Source organism: Perissodus microlepis, chromosome 13 (genome assembly GCF_051167445.1).
Source record: "Perissodus microlepis isolate ML-2025 ecotype Zambia chromosome 13, ASM5116744v1, whole genome shotgun sequence".
NCBI classification, from domain to species: domain Eukaryota; kingdom Metazoa; phylum Chordata; class Actinopteri; order Cichliformes; family Cichlidae; genus Perissodus; species Perissodus microlepis.
Genome location: NC_140473.1, coordinates 4,931,521 through 4,947,402, shown reverse-complemented (window position 1 = coordinate 4,947,402; position 15,882 = coordinate 4,931,521). Strand labels below are relative to the sequence as shown.

Here is a 15,882-nt window from a genome sequence, read left to right as displayed (position 1 = left end):
GTTGAAGTAAAAAATGTCTTCTAAGAATTAATAAATGAGAGCCATTAACTATACAATCCAGTCTGTTTGTGTGCAATGGGGAAGAAAGCCAAAACAGGTCAGGGAGCAGATGAGCTGAAGGGGCCAAGGTTACTCTAGTTAACTAAAAAAATCATTAGATTGGGGGGGCGGGGACACAATTTCCTAAATCTTTCCTCTGGCAACTACCCCATACGATAATAACTATTTTTTTTTTTTTTTTTTTTTTTAAATCTAATATAGAAACTGAACTGGATTGTCAAAAATGAAATCAAAACTAATTAGAAAATATGAAACTATAATAACAAAGCCTGGTATAAGATGCAAAGCTGCTCTAGCAGAGTCCAAGAACTGAAATATAGATCTGGGAATGAACAAAGCAGATCCTGTCTTAGTGAGAAGCAGTGTAATGCTGACATTACTATATTAAAATGCGAGGTATAGCATCTTTACCCAAGTTAGCTGCTGACCTCATCCTTCACCTTGTGTTTCCCATTATCATTTTAATTCCTCAACATAATATATTTGTAATCTTTAAAAAACCTTGAATCTCACTTAGACTTTCTCACAAATGTTCTGTTTTTCTAATCATCTAGAAGAAATAGAAAATCAATTTGAATTTCATGCTTGCACAGAGCGTTCAGCTTGTCATAAAGGTTGCAAATGTGACTTAGTGCGGCAGCTTAACCTGAGAACTTGCATACTGGCAGCTCTAAAGCTAAAAAAGTCATGAACAAATACCAGATGTTTTTCTGAGCTGCAGATTCAATAAAGAATAGCCAGTTGCCTACACTATCAACTACAAAACAGCAGAGAAAACACTGGAGCTGGGCAGATTAAAGTATAAATACCAATGCTGGTAGTGGTATCGGATTGATACTGGTACTACAACAATAATAACTTTGCTTTGATCCTCTAAGTTCAGTATGTAGCCCACTAAATTTTTTATAATATTTTTTTTTTTTCCCCAGAAATTAAGAAAATACACCTCAAACATATGGCATAGGGTCCAGAATCGCCTGGTAAAGAATTCAATCCGGCCTACTGGATGATTTTGGAAAATGTGAAGGAATAAAGAAGTTTTTGACTTCTACCTGTATTTTCATAAGTTTTTTTTCTGTGTTCCCATTTATGCCACACCAAAGTAAGTTACAGATTCCTGAAATTTTGCACATTTACTTAACTTTAAACCAAAATATTTTTACTGATAGACTTATTTCTGTTGAAATAGCACTTAATTTTTTAACATATAGGATATCTCAGAGATGCTTAGTTAAGCCCAGAAAGGACAGTTTCACAACAGAAGCCGACAAAAAGTGCTTTAGAGACGGGCGCATTTACAACCTAGATACAACATACATGAAAAGCTGAACTGTGTGTTTTGTTGTATTAACTACTGTGTAAAGTAAAGAATCACAGTGACTTGGTGGTCATTCAAATGTGTTCAGAATTTTGCAAATTCATCTCGTAAATCATGACATACTTGCTCTCCCCTACCGCCGTTATATGTTAAAAGTATCAGTATTGGTAGTGACAGCACTGTTCCTGTATTTACTTGGTATCGCTCAGTACTCATATCTGCTGTATATGTTATATATACAGCTGCTGTGTATAACAGTGTGTTTATGTAAACACATAGTGGCTGTGCGTGTGGTGCTCCCTAATTGATATCTATTATCTCTATTAGCTATAATTTTTCGTGTTCTTTATTTGCGGCTGCTGTTGCGTGGCTCTTCTTTACGTATGTTCCCACCCTCATTCTCGCACTTCCGCCACCCACTTTAACCTCCAGCCCTGAAGGACCGACCCCCGTGGACCGCGCCGTGCATTTCCTCGAGCGACCGGGCAGGGAGGAGGAATCGTCTGGACCCCGCCCTTTTTTCACGGAAGCTTCTCATTGGCTAGATCAGATGTGACGGACGGGAATTCCCCCGCTAGTGTCTTGACAAAAAATAGTTTTCTGCCCGCTGTCACTCATTCAGCCCGAGGTTCTCCAAGACACAATAACCCGTGAAAGAGTGTTTGCATCATGGACGGTGAGTAGCAACACCTTTTATTTCCTGTGTAATAACAGCGATAAACGTGTAGAGTGAGCGGGTAGGAAACAAACGGTAATAACCACACCTGTGTACCTGTGTCAGTCAAAAAGTCGAAAATGTAGTACTGGCTATAGGTCATCGTGTAGCTGTACAATATCACCACGATACTCTTGACTTTGATAGTATTCGACACTGGTTGTGGGTACTGTCACTGCTGAATGCTGTGAACTTCCTCGTTGTTGCATGACTAGCAGTGTTATTGGTTGGGCAGCTTTAGCTAAACTGATTGGGCTTACGAGACCAGTTTTAGCAATAGCGCCATTACTACCACAGAACAACTCGTCTGTGTGTGATTTGGATATCTATTTGCCTAAATTTTTTCTGTGTCACATTTTCCTCTCCAGTTCTTATGTCCTCCGTGCTGCGGGACGAAGCACACCTACGTAAGTCAATTTCATTTGTGCCCCTGACAAAAATAGTCTTCACAGGTTAAAACTTAAAAGTGCAAAAATGTGTGTGTTGGGGGGGATGGTGATGGTTCACTGAATAGTGTCTTTTCACTTCCTCTTTTTTGTTTTATTGGTAAGCATTGTATTTTCAGACTTATGTTGTAAGGATGTGAGAGAGCCTGAGGTTCTTGTAATCCTTGTCTTTACCGGTGTGTGTGTTTATATAGTGTGTAGTGAGTGCGCTTGAGCCTCATGATCTTTCAGTTCCTGCAAAGTGATCAGGGCAAAACTTGACTGGGCTACTTTTCTTTCTTTTCTTTTCCTTTTTTTCTCTTAATCATGTCAAAAATGTTACTTGACTTGTTTCATACTGGCCTGCCAGAATAACAAGCAGCACTCTGATCTGAGTGCTTGCTGTCATGTCCAAAAATAACCACGTTTTGTGTTGTTACTTCAGTGGAAACAGTGTACAGCAAAAACTGAAACGCTTCCCGGATCAGTTTTAGTTCCTCTCTTGCACGGGCATCATGTGGGGTCGGTTTTATTTCCTCCAAAAAAAAAAAAAAAAAAAAAAAAAGCTTGAGGAAACAAATTTCATGCCTTGTCATTATGCAGAACGGCTGAAATGTGCTTTTCTGAGTTAACACTTGTGTTAAGATTTGCAGTCACGTCCTATCAGCATAAAGTTGTTTGAAAGCTGAAAGATTTCTACACATCTGGGTTGAATTCAATAGGTCTGTTCATGCAGCAATCTTTAGGATGTAGAAATCACTTTTCTTACAGACCTGCTAATTTCCATTTCCATATTTTTAGTCTCAGATTCTACTGAAATAGCTTAACATGATTTGATTCTCAAAATAATGCCTCTTAATATCACACTGGTGCAGGCCCTTTGTTTTAGGCCCTTTTCGTTTAAAGAGACATTTGCTGCCCCTCAGAAAGAGAACAGCAGTAGGTGCGCACAGCCAGAACTGTTTGCATGAGATGACCATATTAGGGATAGATGCTCTCAGTGACATCACACAGAGCCAAGATGAACTTTCTAAAATGGAGCCTTAAAAGCAGTCTGAAGTAAAAATTTACACATGAGCTGATGTAAATCACTAGATTTAATATGAAGGTTCACAATTGTAAGACTATATAAAATAAAAAAAGGAAATGGCCTGATAGGTTCCTTTTAAGGTTCATAGACCAGTACTTAAAGATTAGTATTAAACCATAATAAACCTTTTTCACAGCAGGCTCGACATAGTGGGAAAGGTTCAGGTGTCACTAAAATCATGGTTCCCAAGAAGGCAATGACTGAACCTGAAACCGAGGCAGCTAAATGGAAAGCAGCCAGCATTTTTTTATCCTGTACAGCTGCATTTTTACTGCTGCGACATGTCGAAATGTTTGCTGAGAAAAAGAAATTTGAGTGTTAGATGTAGGTTTTGAGCCCCCTGCCTCCCAGCACCAAACCACTCATGTGGCAGCCCAAACAGGAAAAAACTAAAGCAGATAACTATGTCAGATTCACACTCGGGTTTTCTTTTGTCGTCTTTTCAAATCTGTTTATCGACTGCTTGTTGTCACCCCCTCCTTAGTGCCTGAGCCGGGGATTCAGATCTTCGAGCAGCCCAAGCAGAGAGGAATGCGCTTCAGGTACAAGTGTGAGGGTCGCTCAGCCGGAAGCATCCCGGGAGAGAAGAGCTCTGACAACAACAGGACGTACCCCAGCCTGCAGGTTCGACCCCAATCCTCCTCGACCGCAGTAACCTGTGTATTTGTGCGTAGAAGCACCTAAGCATGTGTCCTTTCTACATGCGTCTGAATGCACACGATTCCTCCTTCTCCTCAGATCCTGAATTACTGCGGGAAGGGAAAGGTGCGCGTTTACCTGGTGACGAAGAACGAGCCGTACCGACCACATCCGCACGACTTGGTGGGAAAGGACTGCAAAGATGGATTCTACGAGGCCGAGTTTGGCCCGGACCGCAGAGTGATCGCGTGAGTGCTCCTCCTCCCACGGTCGCCTCCACCTGTCCAAACTCGCTCTTTATCAGCGTCTGCTTACTTCGCTGCCAGTTGTTATCATTGAGAGCCCTAGTCTCAATCTTAATCAGCACACTTTCACCGAAATAAGTAACCACTCTCTCTGTGACGCACTCACAGAGCCACTCACTGCACAACCGAATTGCTCTCTATTAACAGTATTTCGTCTTTCGCTTGATGGTTTCGGGAGGCATCGTGTGTAAACTGATGTCCTCTCAGACACAGCTGAAGAAACTCTTACAGCACACTACACACACACACACACACACACACACACACACACAAAGCATATTTGTCGACCCATGTCTGTGAGGATGGCAATATGGGAATTCCCCAAGTGACATCACCCATATTTGCTGTGTGTTAGAGAGAGAAAACAAAATTTTGCGCGTGTGTGAGTGTGTGAATGAGTCAGTATCTTTTGGTGTGTATAATTTGCAAATCCCAAACAGACTTCTGTAGTAAATACAGAATCATTTTGAATTTCAGGCGTTCTGGGTAAACAAACAGAATTAATCCAGTAGATTCATTACTGAATGTTTTCTTTACTACTGAAAAATGTGCCGGTCTGACTGGATAGGTGAGAGTAATTGCGTCATTACTTTGACCTTTAAACACAACAACATCATTGAGTTCATTTACAGTTTTAGAGCTTCCTTCACTCAGGGTTTATTCAGCATGTTTGAGTGCTGTCATTTTCCTCATGACATTTTTTTTTTTTTTAATTTCTTACAGTTTCCAGAATTTGGGTATCCAGTGTGTGAGGAGGAGAGAAGTGAAAGAGGCCATCATACAGAGGATCACCAGAGGAATCAACCCCTTCAATGGTGAGTGCTCTGAATTTTTATACTGTGGCTCTATAACTACATCAAGGGTCAGTGTTATTTATGTTTGAGAAAAAAAACATGTTTTTAGACAAAAATGGAAAAAAAAAACTGAATAAAAAAAATTGGTAGATATGCTATATTTACTTATTTACATATTTATTATTGAAACCCAAATGTGTATTAAGCCACAGTTGAAAATACTCACCCAAACCGTACAATTTCCCCCAAATAGAATCATTTAAGTTAAATTGACAGCCTTCATATTTGTACGTTACCTTTATTTGTAAAAGCTGGAAAATAAGTCGACTTTATTGCCTTAATGGGCCTAAATTCAGGCACCTTGCAGCCATGAAAATGAGCTAATCCAAATTAGCCGTGTAAAGTTAAGCTAATCTCAGTTCTGAGTGTACAGCAATGCTAGCGGCTCTGTGAAACTATATGTCAATCTTTGCAGGCTTGCAAACCATAAATGATTGCAAATGTTTTTGGTTTTTTTAATCTAATAGTAGCCCATCGAGTAGAATTGGAAATGAGTTATTCATATAATCCTTCTTTTCAATCCCTAGGGACTAATCTAAAAGAACATGTAGCAGTTAACAGGCTAATAACCTTCTAGCTCCTAATAAAGTACCAAACAAGTCAGCAGAGTTGTAAATTAACAGAGCTTTACAGGACTTGGTAAAAAGTAATTACAGAATGTCTTGGAGTCTTTTACACTCTTTCTTAGCAAAAAGTAGTTAGCAAATTACTAAGCAGTGTGTTAGTACTCCAGAGGATAAGGCTAGCATTTGTTGTGCCGCCAATATGTAAATTAAAACAAGACTGTTACCTTTCAAAGAAACCTGTCCAGCATTATGTCCAGTAACACATCCAGCTAACTTCAGTGGTATTTCTGCTTCAGAGTTATTGTGTATAACCAGACATTTGCAGCAGGTAATATTCACTAATGTACATACAGAGATTCTTTGCTAGCTTTATGATTCTTATGTGTAGCTACAGCTAAAGTGTAATAAAAGTGCAAACGCTTGTGTGATTGAAATAATAGATAAATAACTAGAGTTTTGCTGGTATAATATCCAGCTTGATGTTAGCTGATATTGTCATCTCCCCAGTGGATGATCCACGCTAAAGTCAGCAGTTGACAAAACAGCAAATGGAATTGTATGTGGGTAAAATGTAAATATCAATCCTGTTGCTGCTGCTTTTCCTGATCTTGTTACTGTTAAGCAGCTTCAAAAACAATTCACAAGAATTGTTTTCTAATGTTGGTTGACCTAGTTCTCAGGCAGTTTAGCAGATTTTCCTAACATCAAGTCACAAATCCGCTCTCTTGCCACCGCGCTATCTACAGCAATGCCATTTCCTCTCTGTGCTTTCATTCTGCGGTCCTCCAGAGCAGACAGACAGTTCTCGTGTACAAACAGGCGTTGAGCTACTTCCCCATTCTTTGTTACAGTTGCTCAATTCAGCACACTGCAGAGATGCCACGTGAGAGCTGGGAATGCAGGATTCATTAAAAGGGGGAGGGGGTGGACCGAGGGGGTTCCCCAGCCCTGAGAGATGATGATAAAAGTAGAATAGGGTGCTTTACAGGTCTGTAAAACTGTGGAGGGAGTGTGCTTTTAGCTTTTGTTTAGATCTCAGCTCTCACAGTTGTTATAGAAAAGAAACCGTGTAAGTGCACTGAGTACATTTGCATGGTAGCAAGTGGCAATAAAGAGCAATTTGAATTGCCTTTAATTACTAAAACCGGGCCTGCTGTAAAGTGCACATCTTTTACTTGTTTGTAGTCTTTTTACCTGATAATTGTCTTAGCCTGAGCGCTCTCGCAGACCAAAATATGCAAGTGACACAGATGTGTCCTGCATGATATGAAAAGTAAGCCTGGCTGACATTTTTAGCACCTGTCACCACTGACTCAGATATGATCATATCTCTGTTTCTTACCCCTGTTAATAGCCACTTGGCCCTTAAAAGACTTGAGCTACTTGTTGTGTCAGGCCATATAGAAGCCCCACTATAAGCACTTGTGTTAAAATGTCCTTAGCTGCAGGAACTCGGCGTATTTATTGCCACAGACGTGTGCGATGGACAGCTCGATGTCTTTTTTTTTTTTTTTCACATGGCTCAAACCTTCCCTTCTCTTAAGTTCACTTCTGCTCTGAAACTCAGCTGCTTCCTGTGTTAGGATGGGGTGTGGTGGAGTGGGTAGGGGGGGGGTTGGAGGCACTTTCCCCTCCCCGTCCGTGAATACATGCATCTGCACTTGCAAAAGACTCTCTGTGAGCACTGTCCGTTCTTGGCCCAAAGCTCCCCTCACTTGCACGAGTGATGACACACAGGCATCCTGAGTAGGGCGTAGTAGATTTTTCTGTAGTACTGCTCCGTCACATTTTAACATTGTGGTTGCACACCTGGCAAGCGTTTGTTTATTTCACACGGGACATAAATCTGCCGTAAGACGGTGTCCATATTAATTCAAAGAAATACATGTGGCTATAACCGCACTGACAACCAAAGAAAATGCACAGCGGGGCTTCAGATAAGTGCCTGTACAATTCTGCTGAAGCCTGTGGTTTTGAAATATCTTCTGTAAACAAGTGGAAAACTACTTCTGAGGACAAAACTCAATTAAACATCCTTTGATTTTTTTGTTTGTGAAGTTACCGGCGTTGAATTTTACCATTCTTCTCGCAAACTGAAAATCTCACAGATCCTGCTTTTATCCCAACTCTATCGGATTCAGCCACAGCACGATCACGATTTCTTGCAGATTTAATTGTGAAATTATGTCTGAATATCAATGGACATGTACAAATTTGCCGGTGCACTGCAGACAGTAGTTTTCTATTAGAAATAAGCTGTTTAAAAATGAACATTTTACCGAAGAGGATTAAGGTGCAGTGATTGTCCTTTAAACTAACTTCCACCATGTTCGGCTCCAAACGGTCCGCTTTTATTTTTGTTCCCTAACGAAACTTCCTTATGTGCTGTAAATGCACACACGTTCATCTAATGTTATATGATGCAACAGCAGACTTCTCATGTAGCGACTGCCTCAGCCAGACACAAAAGCTCCACGTCCTAAAACGTGGTGAAATTGTGAGTCATGCAGTGGAGACATTGTTTGTGGTGAGACTTGGCACCTGCCTCCCCGTCTTTCTCACTTTTACAATCTGCTCTCACAGTCAGAATAACCACTTACCCTGAACACCCCCCCTTCGGAGCCACATACCACCCCCACCACCTGCAACCCCCCCCCCCTCCGCTGTCACTGAACATGACCCACCCCCCCTCCCTTGCAGCCCAGTGTATCTTATGACCCTGGGCCCAGTTTCTTTCCACCACACACTCTCAAACATCAACCACCATTGCTACCTACAACCCACTTTCCTGCACCTGTCCGTCCAAGCTTCTCCCTCTGTCAGCGACACTCCACCAACACTCACGCAGACCAACACAGCATGTTCCATCAATATTTGTTCTGACGGTTTCGTCTTCACTTCTCCCTCCTTCAGTTTCTCCACTCACTGCGTGTCTCTGCCACCTACAGTAGGCAAACCTGATGACCCAACAGAAAGCTGCACAACAGAGCAGTGCTCCACACCGCAGAACAGAGTATTTGAGACCAATTAGACGTCCAAAGCTAGCAGGATTTGTCGTGCATTCTCAATGAGGAGACCTACGCTACCTCCTTCTAGAGGCTCTCTTGTAATAATGTTTTGTTACGTTGATAGAGTACACTGGCACCAGACCAGAAAGAAGCATTATAGGGAATTTGCTTTTTGTAATCTGACTGCTGCCGATGAAGTTTTTTTTTTAAACTAACAGTAAATCCCTCATCGAGTAAATGCTTCATATTAATTATGCCACATAAATACAAAATTCTTGAATGGTAGTCATGCACACAGGCGAAAAGGTGCGGAAAAGCAAGTCAATTAGCACAGACTCTTGCGTTAAAACTTCAACAATGACAATAACATTACTACGGGCTGCAGTCATGTTGTCCATAAAACAATTCTTTATGTGTTTAGCTAATTTACCTCTTCATAGCAACCTGGTGTGAGCCCACATCTGGCTCAGAAAAACCCAAACAAACAAACACAACAAGGCACATGTCATGTTTTTCCCTGCTTGTTGCTTCTACTGCTATGAAATCAAGTCAGATTCACAGCATGAATCTGATTACTTCTGACTAAACATAAGCAGACTGTGAACCTAGAGAAGATTAATGTCCGGTGCCAGCAGCACATGCAGAGACAGAGCAGGAGAGCTAGCTGGCTCACTATTGGCACTCAGCATGCCCACTAAGGATGACGACTTTCCCTACACAGCTAATGTGTGACTGCAGTTGTATTGTTTGGGTTTTGCACATATAATTGCCACCTTATATGCCTAAAATAACAAAAAAATGATCATGCTTGAGTATACAGAGTAAGACGCCACTAAAGAATCAAAACTAAAAAGCTTATAAGATATTTTCTCATGTCACACCACTTTCACATACGTCAGGAGGCTCCCTGGTCACTCGTGCAGGAGAGTCTCATCTCTTTACTTATGTGCGGTGTAGACACTCAAACACACACACACACAGAGGCGCATACTTGTTTCCACTCTGAGGTGACGTGTGGAGCGTCACAGTGGCGACACTTTGTAGGTGGGGATGGCCTCATGAGCACGGAAGATAGAAAGTAGGTAGATGTGAAAGCCTGCTCTGTGCATGCGTGCGTGTGTCGGCACGTGGGCGTCTCTCAGTATAGAGTGTGTGTTATGTGTGTGTGTGTGTTTGCGTGTTGCTTCTGAAGGCGGGTGATGCAGATGAGCATGTAGGCTGAGGACGTTTGAAAAAGCTTATCTGTGACGTTTTTATGTTTATCCAAAGGTGAGGTTTTGTGGACAGCCTACAGATGTGACTGCATAACTACACTGTGTCTGCCTGTTTCTCAAAGCAGGAGCGTATGCTTATAGCATGCCTTTGTTATTGCTGTAATAACGTCTGTTCAACAATGGTGTGCACTTGAAATGCAAGTATTTAGTTGTGCTGATGGTTTGAAATATGTCGGTACTTCAGTGTGCAGCTAGGTAACCTATATCAGTGATATTAGCCAATAGCAGATGACATTTACTAGTCACAATGACCGATGTTTATCCAGTTTGCAGGTTTTAGATTTTTTTTTTTTATAATGAAATATTGTTTCACTGAAACAAAAAAGAAAAGACATAATGACTGGCATTTATTTTTATCCCCATGCTAAATAGGCAAAGTCAGAGAAACTAGAACATGTTACGTTTCAATTTATGTGTCATCCATCCTTAAGAGCTGTGCTCCATACAAATATAAATTATATTAAAAAAAAGAAAAGGCTGGACATTAAACAAACTGCAACTCTAAATGTAGCTGGTTTGCCAGTAACCTGGTAGGTGCTAAGAGTGCTAACAGTCTCTACAAATTAGGTCCACAGTAACCACCAGGTAATACTTGCCCTGGCCCTTTAAAGGGAAAGTCTGGTGTAAATGTTTCTTAGTTTATATTTCTGAATGTTTGCTTTATTACCAGCTTCATCTAACTGATGTAAGTGTGTTTTATCGTAGTGCCACGGGAGCAGCTGTTGCAGACAGAGGAGTACGACCTGAATGTGGTTCGCCTGTGCATTCAGGTTTTCCTGCAGGATGAGAACGGCCACTACACCCGAGCTCTTAACCCCATCGTCACCAACCCCATCTACGACAACAGTGAGTGACCGAGCGCCATCTGTGTCAAATACACTGACGTCACATCAGGCAATTGCATGAGAACATAATGAAATAGCCGTATAGTTGCCCTGACAAGTACACGGGCTCCCCGAGGTCAGCTTTGTACACCTGTAGAGTTCAGATAACAGCAGACTTCAAGAAGTGATTATATAAGATTAAGTACATACTTAATTCCCTTTCCTGTGTGAGTATAACAATACTGTGTAAGTACTGAGAAGTGACACACGTAGTCGTGTTTGTACATACAGTGTGTACCAGCAGCTGCAGCATATGTGAATGCAAGTGCTTTTTGCAAGACCTGTGTACGTGTGTCCACTAGTGTTTCAAGTGTTGCAGTTGGTGAACTAGTTCACTGTTCCTCACATACACAAACACACAGAAAGGGGAAGTTCTTTATGCACACCAACCTTCAAACAACACTGTTACCATGGAGCACTTCCTCTTCTCGCTCCAGGCATGTGACATGTGACTCAACCTGCTGAAGCTTTAGCTGTAAACTGAATGAGGATTGTTCTTCAAAACCAAGGCAGCTTTTTAAGCTAGGCCCACTGTGTCAACAAAAGCAGATCCTGGTTATATTGTTTTTGTACTGAGCAACTTGTAACTTGTAGTATTTGTTGCGTTGTGTGTTTAGAACTTATTTTTTGTATTACCAGGGGCCCCAAACACTGCAGAGCTGAGGATCTGCCGGGTCAACAGAAATAGCGGAAGTGTCAGAGGAGGAGACGAAATCTTCCTACTGTGTGACAAAGTACAAAAAGGTACATCAAAATATTCTGCACTATAGACCTTTGCATTTTTGCACACTGTACTAAATTTATTTGCATCCGTTTTCTCTTTCTTCATCTTTATTCAGTCCACTGATCTAGTTTACCTCCCACACCCATAGTGCCTGTCTCTTTGCATGCTGATGTACTTTTCTGTTCCTGTATTGCTCCAGATGACATTGAGGTGCGGTTCTTCTCCCCTGATGGCTGGGAGGCCAAAGGCTCCTTTTCTCAGGCTGATGTTCATCGCCAAGTTGCCATTGTGTTCAAGACTCCGCCCTACCACAACACGTCCATAACGGACTCGGTGACCGTGCACATGCAGCTACGCCGGCCTTCTGATCAGGAAGTCAGTGAACCAATGGATTTCCGGTATCTGCCCGATGACAAAGGTGAGCAGCAATCGCTTTATTTCTGCGGGGGCTTACTAGTGGCACCTAGTTCTCGGTTAGGCTCACGTAGTGTTAATATTGTTGTTTTTCCATCAGATCCTTATGGATACAATGAGAAAAAGCGCAGAAGAGAGCACTTGATGAAGATATCGGGATTGTCAGGTAAGCAATGTGGCACTTTATATATAGTACACCTCATGTGATATGATTACTTGTGACTGCACAGGTTTGCATCGCAGCTAAGGTTTTCCCGTCTCTTTATAGGTGGTCCTTTTAGCGGTCTGACAATGAATAGGCCCAAGGCAGTACCACAGAGTACCATGAGTCACCTGAAAAGAGGTAACTACATTTGAAGTCATCATAAAAAGGAGGATGGTGATATACTTCATTGCTGTGAAACTAAAACTCTTTTCTTTTTTACAGACATGGGCAATGCATACCCAAGACAACAACAGCAACCTTCCATGTTCACCCAAGCCTATCAACAGGCTCCTCAGAATCTAATGGCACCCAATCTACAATTAAGCCATGCATGGGCGAATTCCAATCCAACGCTCTCTATGGACACAGTCACCATAAACCCAGGTGCCAGCAATCTGCCACGTCCTGTTAGCAGGCAACAGCCACCGAACCGCAGCTACCAACACCGTGTGGACCACAACAGCTGTGAGAACAATGCCCTCCCTCAGCTCTCCATGCGGGACCTGCAGTGCTTGGATACAGGTTCTCAAGCCCCTGTAATGAGAGAACCAGAGCAGCTCTTCCACCAGCAGAATCAAAGGGAGGAGCTCCGATCAGAAACTTCAAACCAAGCTCAGAACCATCTGGTCAGCCAGAACCAAGGTATTCAATGGTCCAATTTTACTACCATGGGTTCAGTTCCGCACCCCTTTAATGGATCTGGAGGTGGAGGGGGATCACAGGGGGTAGGGTCGTTCCCTTTCCTAGAGGGAATAGAAGAGAATGATTTTCTGAAGAACATGGCGGGAGCACCTCAGCCGTGCTTCCAGTTGAAACAGGAGTCCCAGATCTCAGTGGGACAAGAGAGCCATACTCCCCTCATGCAGTCCCCAAGGGAAAGTCAAGGAAATACGTATACTAACCTGCTGCCCCGTCCAATGAGCAATGGCACCAACAGAGATCCAATGCGGCCAGACAGTACTGCCATCAAAAATCTCCATAGTCCTTATGTAAACAACGGCATGGCTGCAGAAGCCCACTATGCAACTTTGGAGGACTGGATGAATCAAAATGACTGAAAGCTGCTCAAATTCTTCTTTTTAAACAGTAGCAGCTCAAAGGAGAGCAGAAATTTCTTTACTCACGCTGGCCCTGCTATGCTCAGTAGGCCTTTGCTTGGGTTGTTACCTCAGTGGGACCAAAATGATTGACAGTCAGTCAGCCTTAGGCAATGTTTCGCAGAGATAGAACTGGTTACTGATCACTTGATTGGTTAGCAAGAGTACTTCCTGATTCTGATTCTAACAACATGGTACCTTGTGGTTGGTCTTTACTTCCAGTTAGTCATCAACATTATCAGGTAAATTTAGTTTCTTGAAAAACTGGAGACAAGCTATTCCCAGTCCTTGCCCTATTTAAATTGGTGATGCATTGTTTCATAATTCTGTACAGTGGGATTCTGTAAAGTTCAGCCCCAACTTGTAACCTGTGATTTGTTGTTGCTTGTCTAACAAGCCTTTTATTTGTGGGGGTTCAGCTTTCAGCTGCTGGTGTTCGCCATACTAGTCAGTTGAAGTGATTCATCTGGTCTCTTTAGGGGGTAGGATCTTTAAGTGGACGATCCATGCTTTTAATGACTATAAAAGAAAAAAACAGTAGCGTTGGCTTCCAAGCCAAAGTTATGCCTTTGAAGAAGTGAATGTACTACTTTCTTTCTTGAATATTTTTTTGTAAAGTTAGAATTACTACCAATATACTGTAACATAAATGATTTGTTTGAGGTTTCTTGGATCTTGAGAAAACAAAGGAGTAAATTTATTGTTTTTGTATGTCATAAAGTGGAATAGACAAAGTTTAACTTGGTATTTTTATTTGCTTGCATGTAGTGATGTGTTTTAGTCTTTGATATTTTTTTAGCGTGTAGTGTTTCATTTTGTTGGGTTTTTGCATGCTTTTGTTTTGTTATGTGATTTGTTCCGGGAGGATGCCCATTCCACCGCCCCTCCTGATCATTAACCTGGCACACCTGGGGTTGGCGACAGCTATTTAATAAGAGAGAGCGTGAGAGAGAGGAGGGGAGAGACATGGCGTGGTAACCAGTGTGGGCGACGGCCGCGCAGAGCGGCACAGAGGCCCGGCTATAGGCAGCTGACCGAGGCGTGCGGCAAAGGAGAACGAGACTGATGATCGTGGATGACCGCGCACTGGAGAGAGTGATCAGGGCTGAGCAGAGAGGTCCCTGTTGGTGTTGACGGGAGGTAGCTCCTCGCCAAGAGAGGCCCACGGCAGGGGATTGAGAGGCAGCGGGGTGGCGCCTTATGTCCCCGGGACGCCGGGATTATGGCTACGCGTGTGAAGCACAACACTGTGGCGGGCGGAGTTAGGAGCTCTGCCCATCCGGGCTAAGTCCCGATCCATCCCGTCTAAGACGAACCTCCAGTGGACTCTAAGAATGGTGACTGCCGCTGGCCCTCTCTCCTTTCTTAGTTGGCACCAGAATGAAGAGGGAGACAGGACGGCGACGATCTTGTTGGTTTTTGCACCGTTTGGACTTACCACCTGTGAATCCACCTATGACATGTATAATGCTGGAATATATTGCTTATTGTTTTACTATTGATCTCTTTGTAAAATTTTCATACATATGAATTATAGTACAATACTTTTTTGTTGATTTTTCTTTTCTTTTTTTTATTTGGTACCAAAGCATTTACTGTTAAGTGCACTCTGTACATACATGTTAGCCATAGTTGAGAGTTACAGCAATACCAATGCCGAAACACTCAAGAACTGGCAAGGTACTGAAATTTCCATTGAGGAAGTGGGAGGAAACACATTCAGCTGTGTCTTTCCTCTGTAATGACTATGTCATACCAGAGATTGCATGTATTCAGAGTTCTCAGAGCATTTCTAACAGATGTTTTATAGATAAAGATGTCAGTTTTATTGTTTTATGTATTCAGCCGATGCTCTCTGAAACATCACTGAAAGTATCTTGTTAAAGCATTGACGGCACAAAGCTGATGTTAGACAAACTTTGTAGGCCTTCCAAAAGCTTTATGGTCTAAAATATAAACGTATATTCTGATGACTACTTTGTAAGATTTGCTGTTTTTTATTTGTTTTGATTTTTTTCTATGAGATCAATTCTTAATAAACAAAGTCGGTCATTTCTAAATATTTTTGTCATTGTTTATTATTTATTTATAATATTTTAAATGGTAAAATGTTATAGCTCATTGCAAACATTATGCATTGTCATGGGCATATTATTTCATAGATGGTCGTGATATTGTGTTAAGGCATAGATGTGACTGGACATGACAGAAAGAAATACATTTTAAATCCACCAGTGCTACCTTAATGTGATAATGTGATAAATAAAACCTTAATATAGTTTAAATAACCCAATTTGAATAGCT

The 15,882-nt window shown here is 41.9% G+C and overlaps 1 protein-coding gene across 1 annotated transcript; it reads left to right on the top strand.

The window, feature by feature from the left end:
* Positions 1-232: 232 nt before the first annotated feature.
* On the top strand, positions 233-15,638 carry rel (REL proto-oncogene, NF-kB subunit). Its single transcript, XM_084947715.1, has 11 exons — positions 233-2,054; positions 2,462-2,500; positions 4,093-4,232; positions 4,347-4,495; positions 5,276-5,367; positions 10,960-11,100; positions 11,778-11,882; positions 12,062-12,280; positions 12,377-12,442; positions 12,545-12,619; positions 12,704-15,638. Exons 1-11 carry the CDS (start codon positions 2,048-2,050, stop codon positions 13,537-13,539), a joined length of 1,869 nt encoding a protein of 622 aa, XP_084803841.1. The 5' UTR covers positions 233-2,047; the 3' UTR covers positions 13,540-15,638.
* Positions 15,639-15,882: the final 244 nt, after the last annotated feature.

What these genes read in the sequence shown, in the direction of transcription:
- rel (XM_084947715.1), top strand. An exon ending in AGGAATCAACCCCTTCAATG is followed by an intron (nt 5,368 to 10,959) that starts GTGAGTGCTCTG and finishes GTTTTATCGTAG; the next exon opens with TGCCACGGGAGCAGCTGTTG. An exon ending in GTATCTGCCCGATGACAAAG is followed by an intron (nt 12,281 to 12,376) that starts GTGAGCAGCAAT and finishes TTTTTCCATCAG; the next exon opens with ATCCTTATGGATACAATGAG.